The sequence below is a fragment of the Dendropsophus ebraccatus genome, chromosome 3 (genome assembly GCF_027789765.1).
Source record: "Dendropsophus ebraccatus isolate aDenEbr1 chromosome 3, aDenEbr1.pat, whole genome shotgun sequence".
In the NCBI taxonomy this organism is placed as follows: Eukaryota; Metazoa; Chordata; class Amphibia; order Anura; family Hylidae; genus Dendropsophus; species Dendropsophus ebraccatus.
Genome location: NC_091456.1, coordinates 61,310,723 through 61,335,764, shown reverse-complemented (window position 1 = coordinate 61,335,764; position 25,042 = coordinate 61,310,723). Strand labels below are relative to the sequence as shown.

The following is a 25,042-nucleotide window of genomic DNA, read 5'->3' as shown; positions in this document are numbered from 1 at the left end:
CGCTGCAGATCCGGTACGTGTGAAGCTACCCTAAAGGGGTTTTCCCCCTAAAATTATTTTTGCATTAATACATTGCCCACCCATAGCTTTCCATTATTCCAATATCAATTTATTATGGATTCTAAACAGTTTTGCTGTTATCTGGGTGCATTCACCCCCACTAAATGCATAGAATTATTAAATCTCAGTCTAACCCATTACTACTCCCTGCTCCTGGCCCCCACCCTCTGTCGGGATCACGTGTCCTCCGTCTCTTCAATGGTCCGGGTTAGCGCTTCTAACCGAGCCCACTGAAGTAAAGGAGGACATGGCTGAAGGTAGTAAAGCACATTACAACAGCCTTATTTTTATCAGTGTTGCAGGTTAAAGGGAACGCCAAACGCCGTCTTCCGGAGTCCGCGCATGCGCGGACTCCGGAAGACGTCGGCGCTGCGTGCGGATGACGTCAGCGCGCCGCCGACGTGAAACACAAGCCGCCGGGTCACTTGGATGGAAGGCAGACCTCTCAATCACACCCCTCTGGCCGTAATTACAGCCATTACAGACGCCCAGGACCTGTGACTGATTCTGCCCACCTTGACTAATTCCGCCCACCGTGACTACTTGCCAGAAATTTACATATAGCGCGGGACTTCTTCAAAGTAAGATTACTGACTGATGGAGGGGGGCACGGAGGTTACAGGGGGATGTTTAGAAAACGTGCTGGGTGATGTGCCAGCACGTTTCCTTATCTTAAGATGGATTTTCGTTGCGATCGGTTCCCTTTAAATGGGAAAGTCCCCCAAAAAGGTCAGCAGGGGATGCGGGAAATTAATTAACAATGTATACTTGCCCGTCCCCGTGCTTCAATAGCGCTGGTCCTGTTGACGGCCACTGGATGTCATTTTCTGCTGGAATCTGATTGCTGAGCGATTGCCCGCCTTAGGGCTCTTTCCACAGAACGATTATCGTTCGCATAATCGTTAACAATAAACGATCTCAAACCACTGCTATTGCTAACGACCTGAAATCGTTCACCCATATACACCGAATGATGGTCGTTACTTATGATCGTTCTTGCGGTCGTCTTGTCGCCGCTACTGCGAACGACATCTTATTCCATGGAAACAATTTGCGAACGAGCAACGATAAAAATAGGTCCAGGTCTTATTAAGCGATCAACGATTTCTCGTTCGACGTTTAATCGTTAACTGCTATTCAACCGAACGATTATCGCTTCGTTACGAACGATTTACTGATTATCCGAATGATAATCGTCCCGTTGAATAGGGCCATTAGTCACTGATTGGCTGATGGTATGTAATCCTAGTCAAACTGACAGTACCGCTGCAATTCTGTTATGTGTGAGCCCACCCTTAGGGTCAATTCACTTTGATGGGAGCTGAGCTACAGTAACCTTACCTGGTACAGCAATCACACACACTGTATGGAGTAGAGGCATACAGCTCTGTTCGGTGTGTAAGGGGCCTATTCCACGGGAGCGATAATCGGCCCCATTCGGCCGATTATCGCTCGGTGGAATAGAGAAAACGATCAGCCGATGATCGTGTCATCGGCTGATCGTTTATTTAGGGCCAGACCTAAAATCATCGGTCCCCCACCGCGCCGTGCTATGGTGGAATAGGTGCTGCAGGTGACTGACGTTTTGAGAAGCAGCACCATACATTACCTGGCAGGACTTCTCCGCTCCGTCTTCCTCCCCAGGTCCCGCCGCACATCAGCAGCTCCGGAGCGGCCTTACTGAGCAGTCAGACCGCTCAGCCAATCACAGGCCAGGACCGCCCAGTCAGGTAGCTCAGGAGCTGCTGATGCGCCGCGGGACCCGGGGAGGAAGACGGAGTGGAGGAGAAGTCCTGCCAGGTAATGTATGCCACAAGGGCTGCAAGAACATTGGTAACAATGTCCCTGCAGCCCTCGCTCAATGATCATCGGGCCGGAGAATAGGCCCAGTAAACGAGCGCTGATCTAGCAGATCGGCGCTCGTTTACATCGTTGATCGAGCCCCCATCGGCCTGTGAAATAGGACCCTAAGGCTGGGCGTCGTGGCTCTGGAGAACAGTCCTAAATCATTTTATCTGCTTCGTCTTGTTGGATTATCGAATGTCTGGTTGCATTGTACTGGATATGAAACTTAAAGCGAATGTACCACTTCTCAAAAGGGAAATTATGATTTTGTATATCACCTGGTCGGCGCCAGTGCATAGATCTTAGGGACACAGTCCGTTTTTTAAACCGCCGCTCAGTTCTTGTCATCTGCGCCTGTTTCTCCATCTGTAATTAGGCCTGCTTGATGCACTGGGTCCGATATCAGTGAAATATTGTAGTAAATAGTGTTTTCCATGGCTGCTATTTGATTGGTATAGGTCTAGAGTAGAGATAAGCGAACCTCGAGGATGCTCAAGTCCATCCGGACCCGACCGTTTGGCATTTGATTAGCAGTGGCTGCTGAAGTTGGATAAAGCTCTAAGGTTGTCTGCCAATGACTATATCCATGTTTTCCACATAGCCTTAGGGCTTTTTCCAACTTCAGCAGCCACCGCTAATCAAATGCCGAACAATCGCATTCGGATGGACTCCAGCATGCTCGAGGTTCGCTCATCTCTAGTCTAGAGCTATCTATGGCACTGTGCTTTTGTTACCTATTACTATTGCACAATGTAAGATAATCAGGAGGCTGTAAATTATCTATAGGATATACTGCCCTGACTTTTAATGGACATGTGAATGAAGCTCTGGCAGAGCAACACAAACCTGCAATACAAATACAGGAAAGAAAATACCAAATTATCCATCATTTAACTTTCGTCCTATCTGCCATCTTCCCTTTCTTAAAGGGGTAATCCAATATCAGGTAAAAAAAAATAAAAATAATGCACAAGCATCAGGGCTGTGCTCCGACTTCTAAATTTCATCAGCTCCGACTCCAACTCCGACTCCTGAATTTTATCAGGACCGACTCCAACTCCCGACTCCAGCTCCTTCATAAATGGCCGGTCATATACCAGGAGAGTTATTTATCACACTGGCTCAGCAGCTTCTCCCTAATGTCCTACATGATCCTGGGGTGACTTCTGAGGGAATAAGGAAACATATAAAGCAGCTTCTCCTGTGTGTGCAGTGGATGCAGCCAGTCTCCAGCCTCCATGTCCTGAACAACTCAGAACTAGACTAGATGGAGCAGGTGATCTTTTCCTGCTGGCAAACTTGTATGTTTCTAACTAAATATTCACCATACACACAGAAACACTGCTAACAATGCCAGATACTTTTGATATAGAGGTCAGCCATAGTGATATACAGGGGGTCACACATAGTGATATAGAGGTCACACAGTGATATAGAAGGTCTATGTGGGGGCACGCAATAGCGCGCACACACACACACACAGCCTGCTGCAGCCATAGCATACACACTCACACAGCCTGCTGCAGCTATAGCACACACACACAGCCTGCTGCAGCCATGGCACACACACACAGCTTGTTGCAGCCATAGCGCACAACACACACACACACACACACACACAGCCTGCTGCGGCCATAGTGTTAGCACACACACACACACACAGCTTGCTGCAACCATAGCACACATACACACAGCCTGCTGCAGCCATAGCGCACACACACACAGCCTGCTGCAGCCATAGTGCGCACACACACACACAGCCTGCTGCAGCCATAGCACACACACACACACACACACACACACACACACACACACACACACACACAGCTGCAGCCATTGAACACTGAAGGCAAACACCATCTTCTCCCAGAGAAAAAACCCCACACTGAGGACAGAGGTTACAGCTAGACTACTTATGTCTTCTCCTCTATATTACACAGGATATCTTCATATTACACTGCTGCTCATATACAGTCATCCAGCATCCAGGAAGAGACCAGCACAGATCTCCCCCCCCACACAATGGACTCTTCCAGCTCAGAAACAAACTGCCAAATAGTGACCGACAACTTTTCCACGACCCCCCTAGTAATAGGGCCAGTGTCCTATTACTGATATATTCCCCAACCCCCCCCCTTTTGTAATAGGGCCAGTGTCCTATTACAATGTTGCTCATAATATATATTCATGAGCAAAACTTATCAAAATTCAGTTCTACATTTAAAAAAATTTTTTTTAAAGCAGGAGTCGGTAAATTTTTTTCCCGACTCCAGCCAAAACTAGCTCCGACTCCAGCCCAAACTATTCCCAACTCCGACTCCACAGCCCTGACAAGCATGCCTGTCTGCCCTAGTTCTGAAACCACCAAAATCAGATCAAACTTTGGTCATACAATAGATTTTTCAGATTGGAAATCGGACAAAAAATTTTGAGGGTGCAGCAACACACTGATTTGGGGCAGATTTAACCACATTTTTCTTTTACTCACGGATTTCAGATCCATGTAAAAGAAATCTGAGCTATTTGACCAGCAATGTAATTTTCATATAGAAATCAGTGGGAGGCCCATAGCCTTGTGCTTGCTGCTTAAATAACCACACTCATTTTCAGTCACAGAAATTAAATAAAAAAAACAAAACTGCTGTTTGTGAATGTGCCCTTAAAGGGTATTGGAAACTAAACAGGGAGCCACAAAATATAATCGAAAGAAGAATGAGCAGGACCCCAATGAAGACCAGAGTATTTGACAGGATGAGCAGTGCAGGTGAGTATGCAGACTTTTATTTTCAGTACACAAGGAGGCATGTACAATCCCCTGGAAAAACCCCTTTCAATTTGTAGTTGACACTTTTGGAACAGTAGGAACAAGGCATTGCCCAGCGACAAAGAACTTCAGCACTGAATGGGTATGGCTTTTGTTCCCTGATGGCTGTGCAGAAAAAAACCAAGGTAGAAGGGACATTGCTGAATCAATGCCAGGGCCTTTTTGTTTTCATGTTTGGTTGGGGGGCCAGAGATTGACACCCCAATCATCTAATGCACAGAACAGTGTGTGCTGTCGATCAGGTAGAAGATTCTACAGTCTAGGGGCCCGACTACATAAGCGATAATCTGCCTAACCATGCCGGTTTTGCAGAGTTATCGCCCCGTGTAATAAAGACAATGACCAGCCAATGACAACGATCATCAGCTGGATCGTATCTTTTGGTCCTGATCATTGTCCGTTGACTGCACATAGCGGCATGTAATAACAAAGTGTGGCTGATCAATGTGTAAAGAAAATAAGCATATACATAGCACTCCACACTCCACTGTGCGTCTGCCCACTCCCTGGTATCCTCCTGGCTTCTGCCAGCTGAGCACAGCTGTTGATGGAACTTCAGAGCAAGTGACAAGCCGCTTAGCCAATCGATGACTGAGACGGGACCACTGCGGCCAGCAATTGGCTGAGCAGCCTGTCACTTCAGCAGCCGGCTCTGCAGTTCTTGCAGCGGCTGTGGGGTGTGCGGACATTCACAGCTGAGCTGTGTAATAGGCTCAGTAAGAGTGCTGATCTATAATAATACACGTCTGATTGAAAGGGGACGTTCACATGTCTGCGAAGAAAAAACTGTCTGTGCACGGACAGAATATTGCGGACGTGTGAGTGGCCCCTTAGGGCAACATCTGCATGGAGTTTGTATGTTCTCCCTGTGTTTACATGGGTTTCCTCCGGGTACTTTGGTTTCCTCCCACTTTCCAAAAACAGACTTGTAGAATAATCTAGAACTTGGAATGGTTCCTCTCCTCAATGGGCATTGCAATGTAAGTAATGAAATTCTGTGTACAGCACAGTGGAATATGATGGTGCTATACATATAAAGTAAATACTAGGTCATCTGTGTCATTGGCCAGCATGTTGCTAAAGACAACTGATAGTTTGCAGATTTATGACGGATTATTAAAATTTACATTTAGAGGTCCTTTTTCTCCATTTTCAAGTGAATATAGCTAGCCAATACCCTGCTCTGCACTGAAGAGGGGCAACAACCCTGAAACAGCTGTCTGCAGATGGGAAGTCTTTCCTTTTGGAGAGACTGTTTGGCATAATATCCCCAGTGAATGCTCTAAGACTCCTAGATTGAGCGAGACTTGACTTGAAGGGACATCTCTTTGCTCAAAAGATGTGAGAGCTATTTTGCATATCCTTTCTTCCCAGAATTCTTAGTGGAGAAGTAATGGTCTATAAGTCTCCACACGTCATGGCTAACTCTCCTTAGACCAAAGTGGATGATTAAAACCTATATTTGAGGGTCCTGTTTCTCTGTGTTTATGTGACTATGCCATGTTACTGTTTAGCTTTCTTTAGAGGATATACTTGGACTGGCAGCATGAATTATGCAGAGTCTTTGTGACTGCAGTGGGGATTCCTTTCACAGCATTGCAGTATCATGGCTCAGTGTGTTGTCAGTCATTACTCGGTTTGGTTGACCAGGTTGCCTCTATATTATGTTCTCAGAAGCTGTCTGCAGTTTTCATGGTTATATGCATTGCATACGAGTCGGGCCGACTAGAGTTGATATATAAATAGTGAGCCGGGAGCTCGGTTTACACAACAGGGATTATATTCCACTTGTAGCACACAACACAACCTGTTGACTGGCAGCCTGAATTAAATATATGACAGCTCCAGTAAGGTGTTTTCTGCACTCGCTGCTCCTCACATTTATCTTGCTGCTTATGATTCTGGCCATAGTAGTGGCACCCTTTGTAGATTTACTGAGCAAAATGCGTTAAACTGCACTAAAAAAAGTGCAATCCACATCGTACATAATTTATTATGTGTTTGTGACTAGAGATGAGCGAACCTTGAGCATGATTGAGTCCATCCGAACCCGATCGTTTGGCATTTGATTAGCGGTGGCTGCTGAAGTTGTATAAAGCCCTAAGGCTATGTAGAAAACATAGGATATAGTCATTGGGTCTGATTAGGTGATTATGGCTTATTTTTGATTTACATATATATATCTGGATAACCCCGTTAAGTCCACATTAACAGGTGAAATACCAGGGATTCACATTGATACCACCTATTTTTCCTGATGTACTTAAAACATCCACTGTAAGGCCAAATTCTCACAGCAGTATTTGAGTTCGTATTTGTAAGCCAAAATCATTGAGGGCAAAAAAAAAATCATTGGGGCAAAAAAATTATTTGTAAGCCAAAACTATATAGGCCATGGGCCATTCGGGTCCTTTTACACGCAGATATGTGACAGATGCGGCTGGGCTCAAAGAAACAATAAGCTGATGATTGTTTCATTGGCTGTTCAATGTCTCTATTACAGGGAACAATAATCGGCTGATTATCACTCCGTGCAATAGGGCCCTTAGTCTTTCCTTTATGACCTGCTCTCTGTTTATAGTCTGTTCCTGGCTTTGGCTTCAAAAATATTTCAGATATGTGTATGTAAAAGGACCTTAAAGGGGTAGTGCACCCAAAAAAATTTTCTTTCAAATCAACTGCTGCCATGAAGTGCCAGAGATTTGTAATTTACTTCTATTAAAAAATCTCAAGCCTTCCAGTACTTATTAGCTGCTGTACGCCCAGCAGGAAGTGGTATTTCCAGTCTGGAGAGCAGGAGAGGTTTTCTATGGGGATTTGCTCCTTCTCTGGACAGTTCCTGACATGGACAGAGGAGGCAACAGAGAGCACTGTGTCAGACAGGAAAGAAAACACCACTTCCTGCTGGACACACAGCAGCTGATAAGTACTGGAAGGCTTGAGATTTTTTAATAGAAGTAAATTACAAATCTCTGGCACTTCATGGCAGCAGTTGATTTGGAAGAAAAAAAATTTGGGTGCACTACCCCTTTAAGAACTAAAGGAAAGCAAGAAAGAAAAAGTGATATTAGTTTGCTAGTAAAAACCTTTATTTCTGTGTAGTTTAGAGACATAACATTCTTTCAGTCACGCTTGCCATCTTAATGAGATAAAAAATATGCCAGGAATGAACTGTGCCTTGGTGAAGGGCCGCAGTGTTTGGGTGGTAAGAATAGCTGTATTGTTAGCTGTACAGTGGCCGGCTGGGTAGACGTCCTATTCTGCTTGTCTGTTTTGTTTGCTATTCACAAGCTTGTGTGTCACTTAGAAAACCTGAATAGAAGGAGCATTGTCTATCACTTGTTGTCATGTCGCTTCTGGTTATTGGTTCATATACCCAGCTTGCTGACTGAAATTAACAGCCGCAGGATTTTTACAATGTTATAGAAGTATAATGGATGGTTGACACAGAAAAAAAACATGATTAACATGCACAGTTTTCTGGATTGGCAGATACATCTCTATTGGTGTTGAGCAAACTTGCCGAATCCAAACGCTTGGCATTTGACTCCTGGCAGATGGAGAAGTTGGTTACTGCTCTAGGGCTGCCAGGAAAACATGGATACAGCTGTTTGCCACTGCCGCAGCACCCATATACACAGTAAGGCTAGGTTCACACACACAGTAAAATAAAAACTAAATACGGCCATAATTTTGAGAAATTAAACTATGATTGAACAGATGAAAAAGTCTGTACTGTGCAAAAGTAAGTTGTAAATAGTGAGCATGTTTATTATTTGGATGTTTGCTATCAATTATGGCCGTTATTCTGTACCATGTGTGAACTCTAGACCAATTTCCCATTGACTTCAATAGAGCACATTATTATACTGAAAATACATATGTATTTTACCCTGATCTGAACACCATATACAGGCAGTGTTGGGTTACTGCAGCTCAGCTCCTATTGAAATAAGAAGGAGCTTAGCCGCAGCTTTAGCAGGCAGCCGATCAGCTGGCGTGCTGGATGTAAAACCCCCACCCATCAGATATTGATTGAGGATAGGCCATCAGTCACAAAGTCCTGTAAATACCTTATAAATTAAGCCCATTACATGGAAAAACCATTACTGCCAAGTCTGCGAAAAGTTGATTAATCAAACTCTAAATCAAAGCTTGTGGCTTCTAGCCCATGTGGCTTCTGCAATTACCTGTTGCTATTTTGTATATACAAGCGGCAATTGCCTGATATACTCTGGGGTAGTTTATGAATCCATATATTCGCAGCTTGGCTGGTTACAGTTTATCAGGCAGCTACCTAGTCCTGTAACATGTGCATGCTTTACTTGGTACTGGTTTTGCTAACAATTCATATCTTTCATGGTTTGTGTCATTACAACACATTGCCAGGCCTGCCACACATTGTACAGTAGTGACGTCATTTATAGTTGACAAAATTGCAAAAAAAAAAAGAGCACCAGGCAAGGGACACTCGCCAAGCATGCACACCTCTCCAGGCCTAGTCCTAGATGCCAAATGCATTATTCCTTATTAATGGTTGTCTGAAGACTGTTCTGCCATGCTAAATACAGGCATGGAGATAATCGAGATCTGGGAGACTTAACCCCTTAACGACAATAAACGTAAATGTATGCCATGAAAGTCATGGCCCAAATGACACATGGCATATATTTTACGTCATATGTTGTCCAGGGCCGCTTTGAAGCGAGCTCAGGAGCTGCATTTAAATGTCAGTGGCAGGAGCTGTCTGATTAGTCTACCTGGCTGCTGCAGTGATCGCAGATAACACTGATCAATGCTATGCCTATGGCATAGCAATGATCAGTGTTACTAATCAAATGTACGTAAAAATAAAAAAGTTTAAAAAAACATGCCATAGCCCCTCCCCCAATAAGTTTAAATCCTTTTGCCATTAACCCCTTTCCCATTTTATAAATAAAATACACAAAAATAATAAAACAAACCTATAATACACCTTAGCCTGCTACGTGTTTTGGGGATTTTGTCATACATGTTATGGTAGATTGAAAGGCGGCATTACAAAGTACACCTGTTCCTGAAAAAAACAAGCCCTATAGATGGAAAAATAAAAGAGTTATAATTCCTAGAAGGCGAGGAGGAAAAAACCAAAACGCTAAATTGAAAATTGTTACGGTCATTTTAGGCTTCGTCCTTAAGGGGTTATCCAGCTAAAATCTTTTTCTTTCAGATCAACTGGTTTCAAAAAGTTATAAAAAATCTCAAGTCTTCCCATACTTATCAGCTGCTGTATGTCCTGCAGGAAACAGTGTTTTCTTTTCAGTCTGACACAGTGCTCCTAGCTGACATCTCTGGCTGAGACAAGGACTGTCCAGATCAGCACCACATTCCCATAGAAAACCTTTCCTGCTCTGGACAGTTCCTGTCCAGGACAGAGGTGGCAGCAGAGAGCACTGTGTCAGACTGAAAAGAAAATATTTCCTGCAGGACATACAGCACCTTATAAGTATGGGAGTACTTGAGATTTTTAAATAGAAGTAAATTACAAATCTATATAACTTTCTATAACCAGTTGATTTGAAAGAAAAACATATTCGCCGGAGTACCCCTACTACCTGGCTCCAGTGCTCTGTCAGAATGCCAGCATGTAGGACCTGCCGTATTAACATACCCCAGGTCCTACATTCTGGCATGATAAAAAAGTGGCCGGCACGCAAACAGGAGGCAGGGCTGTGCGGCATACTGTAGGACCTGCCGTATTAACATAAGAGGTGGTACTGAGGCGTGGGTAATGAGAGTCAGCCGCAAACATCACGGTCGGGAGAAGGAGATGAAGAGAAATGGCACACCCTCGGCCCGCCTCCTATACCCCCCCCCCCCCGGATCATTTGAATATTCGTTTGGAGGGGAAATGAATGGCGATCAGGCAGGGAAAAGAGAAATTCTCCACACCAGCCTATTCTACATGTCGGCGCCGACAGATTGGTATGTATATCACAATATAGAACGTCTGATGGTACATCCTCTTTAAAGTGAATGTACCTGATGGTACATTTGCTTTAAGAAGTCACATGGCAGTCCTGCCTCTGTGGCTAAATGGCTGAGTGGGCCTTCCATGTTACGGCAGAATGTCGGCAGCAGCACTGGAGCCAGGGAGGTAAGTGGATGTCATTGTTTTCACCCACCCCCTCCCGAGCATTGCCGAAAAAGGGGTCCTGGCCAGAGTAATCTTTTAAATATCAGAGCGCGTGGGTGGCATTTTAAAGGCAAGTACTATATGCTACAAAGTTAATCAAACTACAATGAGATCTTCATGGAAATTCACATAAGACCTCATTCCATGACTTGATCCACTACACTGTATGGGTTTTAAATTTGAAAGGGAAAAAAAAATTACCCTATTGACCTGTCAGGCAGGGAGTATCAGATTACTAGCTGAAGTGCAGCGTATGAGAGGAGGAGCATTTGAAGTAATAATTAACATGATATCATTTGACTTACGGAATGATGTACTCATTTACCACTGTCTACAGCACACCATGCAATGCAGGTAGATATCAGGCCTGTCCGTAAACTTTCTTCAGTGATCAAGCAAAATAGGGGTCGCACTTACACATGGCCAGGAAAACTTACGGTCAGGTTTCAAGATCAGGTAACTCAGGTAAAAGAAATTCAAGTTACTTTGTGTTTTTTTTTTTTTTTTTTTTATGTGCATGGAACTTGGTGTTTATAATAAGTATCGACTGTGCTTATGAGGCATTGCCACTGACTTTAGTGGGGGGGGTTTCACTAGCACTATTTAATACATGCTTTTAACCCATTATCTGTTTATTACAACTTTTTTTTTTCTTCAAAGAGTGCAACGGTAGATAGAAGCTGTTGTTGAAAATGTGAAAAAAAAAATAGTGGCAATAGTGTGTGTGTGTGTGTGTGTGTGTGTGTGTGTGTATAATATATATTATACTCCGTCATACTTTTTTTGTTGTTGTTCTGTAAGTTGAAAACTACTAAAAACTAAAAATCGATATGAAAATGAGTAATATTTTATAAAGAGGGTTGAGCAGTAAATGTATACTATTCGAGTTTACCCTAATATAATTGACTGTCTATATTTAAAAAAAAATAAAAAATAGAAAAAAATTTATATATACATAATGCAAAGATTTTTCACATCAAAGCCTCCATGTGTTAACCCTAAGCAGATATTTTTTTTTCTTAGAAGCAACTTGAACCACTTTTTGTGTAGGATGAGAGTGAAGTAAATATGATTTACAGCATAGAACAGTTAGTTTTGTGACAATACATTTTGTCATTGTTTTCTTCTATGTGTCTATTACATTTTGTCCTCAGGCTTTTCAGTTATGGCATTCTGCTCCTCCTAATGTATTTAGCTATAAGGTTTGCAATGCAAGGTATTTTAACTAGCAGGAAACATAGACTAGATTGTTGGGATTTTGTAAACCGCTGTTCATGGCAGTGGGGCGTATGTTTTAAATGGCTTTTCTTCATAATATATATATTAGAAATGGCCACGTAGTTCAAAGAAGCCTTCAATTATGCATCTGAAACATGCCATTGTGAAAGCTGTACCAGGCCTGCTTATTTAGTTCCTATGTCAGCTATTGAGTGGCCTTAGTTTCTGAACGTTTTTATTATTATTTTTTTTTTTTTCATGCTTATAGAGATTTTTGGCACCCTGATGTGGCGTTTGTCCTATGTATATGTAGACATTAACCTTCATACATATTTATCAGGTTGGTTGGGTTCTTTTGATCCCTCTTCCCTAAAATTAACAATTCAGGTGACTACCGGTGTCTGTCTATCCATTGCTGCATTAAGGGTTGTCTGTAATTTTGTTGCCGAGTTTATTGCTAATGTACATGGTAGTTTCTGTACAATATACATGGAGGCTAGGCTTCATATAGAGCTGCGAGGAGGCTAGGCATTGTACACAGCTGTTTCTGTGCACTAGTACTGGGTGCTGTATTGATTCTAGTCTATGAGCAGTGCTTCTAGATGAGACTTCCTCCATACACCTATACACAGATGGGGCATGGCAGGGGATATTTTTGTATTGTATTCTGTTATATTTATATGCAGGTTTTACTGAAGTTTAAAAAAAGACCACAAAACACTTAAATATTTCTCATGATTTCTCCCCACCTAGTTCTGCTGATGGCAACATCAGAACCTGCCTTTATTTTAAAGCCTAATAAATACTATTGGGACCTGCCATCACAGATTCATGTTGTGCTGTCTTCTAGAATCATGGAAGATTTACCTTCATCATATGCCAGACACTGTCGGTAACCTCAAATAGGACATATTTTTACCACAAGTAGCTTTGTTGTCATTGAAGGTTCTAGGTCAGCAGTTCCGTGATAGAACTAAACCCTAAGAATAGTGCAGCCATAACAGAACTTTGATGGACCCCAAAAGGAGATATTGGGTTCCATTGCATGACTGATGCAGCATAAAGTTGTTGTTTAATGATCCTCTAGGGAGGAAAATAGACATGGTAGCACATCCATAAACTTATTACTGATCCTTTTGCTTCTCAGGAGTTGGTTACATTTTGATGAAAGTGCATTCACCCAACCCCGCATCTTGCTGATGTTCTTTACAGTAAACCGCACATTCTCTGGCCGGTTATAACCTACTCTCATGTAATATTACTGTTTGTGTAGACATGGATTAAATTATATTGTTCGTTGAATATTTGTTTGAAGCCTAATTGTTTTTTTTTTTCTTTGATCCAGGCCTCCAGCATGGAAGAGCTCATATGGGAGCAATACACTGTGACCTTGCAAAAGGTGAGTGCCTGAAAGACTCTCCTGTTTTCTGTATGTCCTATGAATAACAAGCCACGTCTGCCTAGTGTATTTTTTTTTCATTTGTGTAATGTACTGTTTATGGCCAGCTTGAGAAATGTTGTATAGATAATTAAAGTGATACTGTGGCCCTCCTTTTGCTGAGTTTTATTCTCAGCGCCATCAAATAATGCATCTGAAGGACATGCCTGAAAAAACCCTTTTGTAAATGGCCTCCTTTTCTTTTCACTTTGAAAATGCTTTTCATTGTCCATGGGCAGCGTCATCGAGGTGGGTGTTTTTTAGTCTTTGATCCCTTTCCCAGCTCATTGATCCAAATACAGTGCCGTCTCCCGTCTCGGTGGCACAGTGAAGTCTGTCTTTTTACCTTCACCATGCCTGCGAGCTGGAAGACGGAGCTTGCGCTGCATTGGGATTGCCCCCCCATGCAACATCGCAAAGGGGGAGTGGATTTCACCACTGGGCCATGGTGGGGAGAGGCGGCTCAGTGGCTGAAAAGCCCAGCCTCGGTAGGCAACTTACAGCTATGCTGCGTCAGCAAATATAAATAAGAATTTGTGTCTCATAGTTTTCTGCCCCCCAATTTACCAACTATAGAACACCAAAGGGTTGGAACAGTCGTTCACCATGTTACACAGAACGATAGACGTTAGTTACAATCGTTACAATGATCATTACTACGATTGTTTACTGCATCTGATCCAAGCAAAAGAAGAAACAATTTGGAATTACACTGAATGATTAGTGAACAAATGCAGAATTACAGCAAACTAATGTGAAATTACAGCAAATGATTACTGATGATTTTCGGGTCAGATCTAAATCAACAACATGCGATTCGTTTTTTCGATTGTCGCCTGCAATTGCACAGGACGATTATCGCTTAAATTTAAACGATATAACTATTTTCTGCATTATAATTGCCCCATGTAATAGGGCCCTAGGAGTGGGGTTCTCTTAATTGGTCACTGTCTGATCACTCAGAGCTTGACTGATCTTTTCATGCGTCTTTTTGACATATATATATGTGACCATGGTTATCTAGAGAAATATTAGATGGACAAGGTTCCAAATCTCAGCAATTTTGTGGCTGAATAACATCTTTAGGTGTACACCCTTAAATAGCGATCATCATATTTTACCTTCTGTCTGCTATAAGTGACAGTTCAAATACTTTAGGCTCCAAATGTATTGTATACTAAGCCCAAAGTTACATGTATAGTAATATGAGTAATGCAGTTCAAAATAATCCATATTTTAATGGTCACATGTGTACTGCTGTTGGCAGTGTTCTGCTGTATTTTGTGACTAATCTGAGCCTACAGTGTATAAAGATGGCTATACACACTCAAGTCACATGCTGTGTTCCTTCCCGCCTTTTTTTTTTTTTTTTTTACACTTCGTTTCACTATAAAAGATGCAACCAATAGATTGCATATACTGATCTATGCTATGCCATAGCATAGCATAGATCAGTGTTATCGTCGATCTATGTATAGAGCCTGCCTGAGAGCAGAGACTATACACAGATTGCCGAGCCGACAGGATGGAGGTAAGAAGCTTACACCCGCCTGTCGGCACAAGCGGGGGTCTTGATCACTTAGTGACAGATGCTTGATCTGTCACTGAATACCTTAAATGCCGCAATCGCTATAGATCTCGGCGTTTAAGATGTTAGTGAAGCGCAGCTGCGGGAATATAGCTGCCTCTCATTACCTCCGGCCCCTGCACTGATGTGTGCGGGACCGCTCACACTGCAGCAGTCCCGCACACATCAGAAGCCCCTGTTATCAGGAACATATATATACATTCCTACTGCACGGGGTATGTGCAGTAGGAACGTATATATACAGATTGCTGATGGGAAGGGGTTAAACAAAAGCCTCATTTCTGATTTACAGGCTTTCCAATGCCTTGGTTTCAATTATATATGCCAGAGAAGCTATTTTCTGATGGGTTTCTTTAGCCTTTCTTTTCACTCCTAAGCGTGCGTTCACATTCACAGCAGCAGATCCACAGCAGATTTAATGGCCGATATTTGATGATGTGTTCAGTTATTTAGTTACATTGATAGAAAATCTGCTGCAGATCCTCTATGTGTGAACAAACCCTTACTGAGTTGGCATCATTGCAGGATAGCTTTCAATAAAAGCAATTAGAACATACCTTTGTTGCCTCTTAAATAAATGCTTTTATTCAACCCAAGAATATTGTCAAAGAGGTGGGGCCTAGAGGTCTCTGGACCATAGCACTGCTATGATTTTATTGATATCTATCCTGTATACTTTGCTCCGGTCTCCTGTCTTCTTCCTGATTCCGAGATGGAGCAGGACCTACCCACTGGCTGAGATGGGACACCACTGCGACCAGTGATTGGTCCTGCTTCATTCGCTCTTCTTGGAAGCCATAAGTAGACATGACATTTGCTTCATTGAGAAACAATCAGATTAGAAAAAGTTTACATTGAGTTCTGTTTCTTAATGGTTTGTCTTATTACTTGCTAACATATAACCCTGAAGCCAGGATTTTAAATACTGTGTATTTCTGCTTTCCAGGATAGCAAAAAAGGCTTTGGTATAGCAGTGTCTGGAGGAAAAGATAATCCACATTTCGAAAATGGGGAACCTTCTATTGTCATTTCAGATGTTCTACCTGGCGGTCCTGCAGATGGCTACCTACAGTAAGTACAGCATTGTAAATGGAATATATTCTAGTTTTGTTGCTTTTTAATATTTTAACAAAGCCATTGCCATCCTTTTTTTTTTTTTAAGATTTTTTTTGTTAATTTGTTACTGTTTGTGATAATCACACTTTATCGTTTGTTTTTTGTTTTTTTATTAGCCCATAAAAGTGTAACTGTACATATTTATGTGGAAAACATTCACATGCATCCTTAATCCCACATTTGTTTGCAAAAAACAAAAAAACTAAACTCACATAAGATAACTGTGGGCCAACAGCTATCATTAAAGCAAGGGCAGTTTGGCGGTGGCTTTATTTTTACTAGATTAGATATGCTGAAACTTAACATGCCGATTCCTCATTCCACCTAGATGACATGTGTGCACATTTGACAGTCATGCAATTTTTTTTTTTATCTTTTACTTAGAGAGCATTACCTTAATAACTTTTGACATTATAAGACATTTCAAAAATTATTGAATGCAACAGGTTTCACAGCTGAGACCCTTTGAGATCCCGAGATACAGCAGGGGAGTGTATTTAGGGATCTGCGCTCCACTCCTTACTCCCTACAGTAAAGTGAAAGTTGTATTTGATTGACAGCCGGGGAGAGAAGTGCACTGCTGCCGCTCATCCTGGCTGTAACTCACAATCGCAGCGGGGCCTGCCCTGTTCAATAACTTTTGACATGTCTGATGATATGTCAAAAGTTATTACAAATGGCAGTAAATCTTTAAAGGCTGTATTACGCAGCACGATTTGCAGGGGAAAGCAAGCGCTGACCTATTGCGCACACACACACAGTGAGCGGGGAGCTGTGGGAGGGGCTGCCCAAACAATTCTTAGATTGTATGGATGGCCCATTGAAGTAATCTGCGGTCTGCTGCTGCTGCTCCTTTTGCACAGAGCGATGATCATGGCCCCCCATTCCCCCACCACTATAATAAATGCATAAAACCTGCATAGTTTATAGATTACATAGATAAATAACTTTTATACAGGTAAATAGCTTTATTTGTCTGTAAGAAAGTCATTTATCCATTCAAACACATACACCTGTTTTTATTCCTGTTCAGACACATACTATTTCTTCTCCCCCTTCCTTATAAAAATAAAAAAAAAAAAACACGGAAGAGAGTTGGGTTTTCAGCCTGAACACTTTATGGACAAAATATTTAATAAAAGTATATTAGAAAATTATCATTTAGCCCATGATTTAAGTAATGATCTATTTCGTTTTTGTCTTTGCAGAGAAAACGATCGAGTGGTCACAGTTAATGGAACACCACTGGATAATGTTCTGCATTCGTTTGCAGTGCAACAGTTACGAAAGTGTGGAAAAACTGCTGTGATTGTAAGTCTTTTATGTGAAAAGACATTTTTCAAAAATCTCGCCTAATTTTTATTTTTTTTATATAAACAAAAAACTGCAACAAATTGAAAATGTCCTCTCACAGCTTAAATCACATTTTTTTCTTTATCAAAAAGATATTTAGTCCACTCAAATGTTTTTTTTTTTCTTTCCCTGAAGTCTAATCTGGGACTCTGAAGTCCAATTCTTGAAATCATTCAGAAAATCAAATCCCATCATTGAGGCTTGTTTCTCAGGAATAACAAAGGAAGCTCTCTTTTGTAGGCGGTTCAATAACACTGTGCCCAACAATCTCGGCCTTGTTTAGTGCGTGTGTTATGTATTGGAAACTGAATGTAAAAAGAAAAGCTTTTGCAGGCAGCTGATGACCAGACTGGTACTGAGATGCCATGCTCTATTTTTATTTTATTTCTTTAGAAACAAAGAGTGGGGAGCATTTAATGCCCTAGGGCTGTGTTCTCAGGCGTCATCTTAATGTGTTCATTTATCTATGGCTGTTTATATAACACAAATATATTAAGAACTTATATTTATCACTTTAGAATATAATTATATTTTTTACTTACATCAGTCCCTGTTCTCGGTATGTTTTTAGACTACAAGGAAAAAGTAGAATAACCAAAGCAAAACTGCACACATACATTTAGAGCATACAAACATCATATGGATGTTAGTCAGACTTCCATTGTTATGCTGTCTAAGGGTACGTTCAAACTGCGGAACCTGCAAGGAGACTTCAAGCGGATTCTGCCAGTTCCGCCTGTGACATTTGCTGGCGGATTCCGCCATCTGCCCAAAGAATTGACTTGTCAGTTCTTTGGGCGGACTGCAGAATCCACCAGCAAATAGAATGGCCAAGACTTCAAGCAGAGGTTGCCCGGAAGAATCCATTCAGATTTCGCAGTTTAAACAGTAGGGAGCTTTGAGAAGAACATGTACTGTATATATAATTTCATGTTTTCATGTATTCTGGTAAACATTTATTTAACATTTATTTCTTTAATGTGTTTTTTACTCTCCTCCTGAAATAGGTAGTGAAAAGACCCCGCAAGGTTCAAGTAACAGCATTAAGGCGAACTCCCTCTCCGGAACCTGATTCTAGGGTATTTGATATAATGGATGAAGAACATCTTGATAACAGAAGTGCATACAGTGGTTACAGTGAAAGCTGGCAGAGTGGCAATGGTCGACGTAGTAGAGACTCCAGTCCAGACAGAGGTTATAGTAAGGAGCAAGAAAGAGGTCGCTCGTATGACCGAGACCCTGGTTATGTTCGTGGAAGGAGTAGAGAACGAAACTTAGATGATGATGATCGAGGATACAGAAGGGAGAGAAGCCAAGGCAGAAGCATTGACCGAGATGCAAGTGAGGAACGAAAGTATAGACGAGATCAAGGAAGGGGTGTGGACATGGAAGAGTCATTTGAGCGTAGGTACAGTGGAGACCACAGTCCAGATAGAATTGGTAACCGAAGATCCCAGCCTGATTTCCGGAATGAAAGGGAAGCACTTCACCGCAGCCGAGATAGGCTTCAGTCTCATAGCCCATCTCCAGAACCACCCCGACCATCTGCCCGAAAAGGCCAAGAGAAACCTATCAGTGTTTTACTTGCCAAAAAAAGGCAAAACGAAGGTAAGATTATACTGTAAAAGAGTGCTTTGCGGATGCATGTTACAGTTTAGAGACTCTTTTTTTGATAGTTTTGATGTTTTAAAGTATTTTTGCAAACTGGTTATCCCGTTTAGAAATTAAAAAAACATGGCTGCTTTATGCTGAAAACAGCGCCTCTCTTGTCCTCACTGTGGTACTGTAGTTCCATTGACCTAACTGTTGCTAAGTTCTAATATCTTGTGCAATTTGAGGACAAGATGATGCTGTTTTTCGAAAAAAATCATCCATGTTCTTTGGTGATAAATTAGTTAGCAACTTTTCTAGCTTGAATAACTGAATGAAATGCCCATCATATGTTTGTAGAACTTTTCAGGATAAACAGTAACAAAATGGGCATGGGGTCATAGATGCACATGACTTACGTTATTTAGTTATTGGTAGAGTTTTTTTTTACCCCGTCCCCCTAAGATGCCAATAATAGGAAATAACTGTGCACCATAGAGGGGGTTTCTGGGGGATCAATAATAGCAGAAACATCCCAAAAATCAACTCTCTGGGTTAATGTAACAAAACCATGCAAAATATTTTGAAACAACATGAAATGGTTATTGAAAATGTTATTGTTCTGTATTGTTCTTCACAGCACTTCAAGGTGCAACATTTCAGCCCATAATCAAAAGACCCATTCAGGTTTAAAAAAAAGGCCACAAGGCCATTAAAAAAATAAATACATTTTGTTTTCACTTTTAATACCTAGGAGTGTTACCTCTGTTTGAGTCTTTGTATTACTGGTAATCTATTTTTTTTTTTTTTAATTTTAAGAGTATTACTTTTAATGTTTTTTGCCTTCTTTTTTGCAGAGTATGGTTTGCGACTGGGTAGTCAAATATTTATTAAAGAAATGACAGATACTGGGCTGGCAACGAGAGATGGAAATTTACACGAAGGAGACGTTGTTCTTAAGGTAAGTACTTTTTTCTGTTTTTGTTTTTTGCCCTATTGTTAATGTGCCCATACACATGAATACCAGAAGGGCCTACATAACTGTTTCACTGGTACTGGCAGATTTGGGTATTAATGTTATATAGATAATTACTAGTGTTGTACTTTAACTCCCCCCCCCCGTTACAGATCAATGGCACAGTAACCGAAAACATGTCTTTAGCTGATGCCCGGAAACTAATAGAAAAGTCACGAGGAAAACTGATGTTAGTCGTGAAGAGAGACGCCAGACAGACACTAATTAACGTTCCTTCTCTGCATGACAGCGACTCTGATATTGGTGGTGAGTGTGTATATTTATAGCAGATCCTTTTTTTGTACAATAATTGCATGAAAAGAGTTAACCATAATTTAATCAGTTGTAACAAGGCAGTGTTAATTTAATCCCTGAGAAGAAAAGAAATGAGAAAGGAGTCCAGGTCAATTCAAATTGAGAGGTTTCAGGAACCTAAAATGTCAGAAACAGTAATCCAAGGTTGGAAATTCTTTATATTATCAGTCCATATCTTAAAAAAATACTTAGTATTGTTGCTCTGGTGTCATATAGGCAGGTTCAGGGCACTTTAGCGCACTTTAGTGCCCTGGCCATGCTTTTATGATACTTGTTTTGGTATTTCTTCCTTGGACAACTACAATATGGTATGAATAGTCTGCCTGCCAACATAGCTGTAGAAATGTAAGCTGTTTGGGGTGTTTTTTTTTTCTAGCTGAAAGTTTACCTTTTAACTAGAAGAATGGATGAAGGAGAGGATTTATGTATATATGCTTCCATGCAAATTAGTTGGGGCAATTTTTGTTCCTGGTTCTTTTAGTTTTGTGGATTTATTACCTTGTAATAAATTGAGGTTTAAAGGGGTAATCCAGGTAGGCAAAACATTGTACAAATAAAGGCACCTTTGCTAGTGCTGTAAATCAACAGTATAAACTTATAAGCAGTTCTCCACAATGCACTTGCCAGCAGGAAGTGCAGTAAACACCCCCAAGGCAATCTACTTTGTCTCCCCCTCCCGGATGGAACTGGAGCCATGTGGCCTCAGTCTCGGTCTCAATGCTGGACTGTCTGCAGTGTCAAAGCTCTGCCCTACCCCCATCACTAGAGTAAGCCAAGCCCCATTTCATGATGCAGCTTTTTGCATGCATATTGAATGGGAGGGAGCTATAGGGCCCTATTCCACAGTAACGATAATCGGCCGGATCGGCCCATTATCGTTCAGTGAAATAGAGAGAACGATCAGCCGATCGTGTCATCAGCTGATCGTTCATTTAGGGCCAGGCCTAAAATCATCGTTCCCCCACCGCGTATCGCTACGGTTGAATAGCGGTGCGCGGCGGGCGACCGACGATTTGACAAGCAGCAGAATCATACATTACCTGTCCAAACTTCTTCTCCGCGCTGTCTTCATCCCCGAGTCCCGTGCGCTCTATCTTTAGAATGGCCGGTCAGCTAACGGAGCGCTCAGCCAATCACAGGCCGGGACCGCCGCGGCCTGTGATTGGCTGAGTGTGGCCTGTCAGCTGACCGGCCATTCTGAAGATAGAGCACGCGGGACCCAGGGATGAAGACAGCGCGGAGAAGAAGCCTGGACAGGTAATGTATGCTGCCGCAAGGACATCAGTAACGATGTCCTTGCAGCCCTCCCTCAACGATCATCGGGCCGTGGAATAGACCCAGTTAACGAGCGGCGATCTAGCAGCCGCTCGTTTACATCGTTGATCGGGCCCTCCTCGGCCCGTGGAATAGGACCCATACTCTCAGAGCATGCCCCTTAGACTACTGGAAAATGTAGTCTGAGAGAAGCACGTGAAAGGGCTGACCGAGGAAGATAGGACTGAGAGATAGGGGCAACGGGGGCCAGGTCAACCACCAGGAATTGATACAAACGCAATAAAGGTGTAAGCTTCAGGCAGCCTGGAGCTTTTTTTTTTTTTTTTTTTTTTAATCTCAAGGATGTCGGATAACTTAAGTATGGATGAAGTAGATAATAATTAGTCTTGCTACTTGATCCCATAAAAAGACAACCATAGTACATGTCCACCAAATATGTGCATATGTTCCTATCACCTAGCAACCTCTGAAACAGTGAGGGGAGGATGTAGGAAAAAAGCCCCATAAAAACAAAAAATAAGTCGTTAAAGTCCCACGAACACTAAAATGGGCAGGCGGGGGATGGGGCAATAAAATAATAAACAAGTAAACCCGCCCCTCGTATTGCCACTTTTGGGTACGCTTCACAGCAGCTTGGCTCTCTTAGCTCTGCTACCTGCAAGGTCACATCCTCAGCTGAGTGATTGCCTACTCAGCCAATCAGTGACTTGGGCGGAACACGCAGAAGACAGCTGCCAGCCAGCTGCTGTAAACTGAACCCTGGAGTGGCGCAACAGAGGCACAGGAATGGGTGACTTTTCTTATTTATTTTCTCCCACCCTCCTGCCTGCTGCCGATTTTAGTGTTTGTGGGACTTCCTTTTTAAATCCAATGCCAAAACACCTGACTCTTCTCTTGTGTGTTTTAATATAAGTAGTATTTGGAGCAGTGACATTAGTTGTCTGTAATTTGTAATACCACTAATCTACAGCATCCCATCAGTAGAAGGTCACAGTAAACAACAGATCATGTCAGAGATCGATCTGTTTTTTTGTTTTTTTTCGAAATAACTTAAAAACACTTTAAAGACCACCAGAGGTAAAAAAAAATGGCTGTTTAGTTGCAGGTAAATTGTCTCTTATTAAATATGGTGGACACCACACTGTGCCAAGGTAAGGTGTCACTAACTAGAAAAAAGTGGACCATGCTGTGTGGGTAAGGTGCCTCCAACTCAAAACTAAACCCCCTCCCCTCTGTGACATGGTTCCACTGATTCTAATGGTGCTGAGTCACAGAGGGGAGATTCAGGAAAGAGATATAGGCGACAGCACATCCAAGGTGAGTCTGTTCCTAGTGCTTCATGCCAGGCTGGTGTCACTAACTAGAAAAAAGTGGACCATACTGTCTGGGTAAGATGCCTCCAACTCAAAGCCAAATCCCCTCTGTGATGCGGCTCCACTGATTCTAATGGAGCTGCGTCACGGAGGGGAGATTCAGGAAAGAGATATAGGCGACAGCACATCCAAGGTGAAAAAATGTTCAGTTTTAATCACACCGGTGCACGACGTTTCGGCTACAAACAGCCTTTTTCAAGCAGTGATACAACTCATTACACACAGCATATATAATATATATATATATATATATATATATATATCTCAGTGGTCCCTTCTGGCACCAACAACCATGCCACGGTCAAAGGCACTCAAATCACCTTTCTTCCCCATACTGATGCTCGGTTTGAACTGCAGGAGATTGTCTTGACCATGTCTACATGCCTAAATGCACTGAGTTGCCGCCATGTGATTGGCTGATTAGAAATTAAGTGGTAACGTGCAGTTGGACAGGTGTACCTAATAAAGTGGCCGGTGAGTGTATATGCTGTGTGTAATGCAGGGCTCCAGACTAAAAAATTTACCTAGGAGCCATTGGCTCCTAACCTGAAAAATGTAGGCGCCAAATAGAATATTTGGTCGCCAACATTTTAAAACATGTAAAATTAATGTTATGTTAAATGGGACTTACTGTGTGCAGAGGCCACGGCAGCATCCTCCTCCTTTAGATTCTTTCTTTTCTTAGTTTGAAAACGTTCAACATGGAAACTTGCAACTTGACAACCATATATCCCCCTGCTGCCGGTGTGTTCCCCTTAGCCAGCTGCCATCTTACCGGCAATGATCTACTATATATATATATATATATATATATATATATATATATATATATATAGCCCCCGGCAGCCGATGACATATAGCCCCTGTGGCAATGTATATGGGAAGTGGTACTGTGCAGTGTATACATACACACACACTGAGGGAAGTGGTACTGTGCAGTCTATACATACAGACACTGAGGGAAGTGGTACTGTGCAGTGTATACATACAGACACTGAGGGAAGTGGTACTGTGACTATACATACAGACACTGAGGGAAGTGGTACTGTGCAGTCTATACATACAGACACTGAGGGAAGTGGTACTGTGCAGTCTATACATACAGACACTGAGGGAAGAGGTACTGTGACTATACATACAGACACTGAGGGAAGTGGTACTGTGCAGTGTATATACATACAGACACTGAGGGAAGTGGTACTGTGCAGTCTATACATACAGACACTGAGGGAAGAGGTACTGTGACTATACATACAGACACTGAGGGAAGTGGTACTGTGCAGTGTATATACATACAGACACTGAGGGAAGTGGTACTGTGCAGTGTATATACATACAGACACTGAGGGAAGTGGTACTGTGAAGTCTATATATACACACTGAGGGAAGTGGTACTGTGCAGTGTATATACATACAGACACTGAGGGAAGTGGTACTGTGCAGTCTATATATACACACTGAGGGAAGTGGTACTGTGCAGTCTATATATACACACTGAGGGAAGTGGTACTGTGCAGTCTATACATACCCCCCCCCCCCTCGCACCCCACACGCACTGACTACCGCACCTGGCCGCCATCACAACAGACACACTACCAATCCCCCGCCCAGGCCGCGGTCCCCCCACACACATTACTGGCCGGCCGCCACCCCTGCCGTCCCTCCGGTTGTACTCACCCACTATCTAAGCTTGGTGCCGCTGGGGTGAACTTTAAGAACCGCGGCGCCGGGTGAGGAGAGGCGGGAGAGAGGCGCTGGAGGAGTGTGGCGCCTCTGCGGCCGTCCGTCCAATGAATGACGGACGTGCTGGATGACGTCACTGGAGAAGCGTGTCCCCGCACACGTCATCCAGCACGT

The 25,042-nt window shown here is 42.4% G+C and overlaps 2 protein-coding genes across 6 annotated transcripts in view; both read left to right on the top strand.

Annotated features, from left to right (window-relative positions):
* LOC138785683 (tight junction protein ZO-2-like) overlaps window positions 1-25,042 on the top strand; it is a 273,858-nt gene that overhangs the window by 83,225 nt on the left and 165,591 nt on the right. The window lies entirely within an intron of this gene.
* The window catches only part of LOC138785679 (tight junction protein ZO-2-like), an 87,851-nt gene that overhangs the window by 38,949 nt on the left and 23,860 nt on the right, over window positions 1-25,042 (top strand). For 2 of the 4 annotated variants that reach the window (XM_069961865.1, XM_069961864.1), the window contains exons 1-7: window positions 11,244-11,369; window positions 13,468-13,521; window positions 16,095-16,219; window positions 17,473-17,575; window positions 18,625-19,225; window positions 20,065-20,168; window positions 20,336-20,489. In XM_069961865.1, coding sequence (XP_069817966.1) covers window positions 11,253-11,369; window positions 13,468-13,521; window positions 16,095-16,219; window positions 17,473-17,575; window positions 18,625-19,225; window positions 20,065-20,168; window positions 20,336-20,489 — 1,258 coding nt within the window. In that variant the 5' untranslated portion in view covers window positions 11,244-11,252. Of the gene's footprint in view, window positions 1-11,243; window positions 11,370-13,467; window positions 13,522-16,094; window positions 16,220-17,472; window positions 17,576-18,624; window positions 19,226-20,064; window positions 20,169-20,335; window positions 20,490-25,042 lie in introns of those variants that run through there. The other 2 variants (XM_069961867.1, XM_069961866.1) reach the window with 1 other exon arrangement.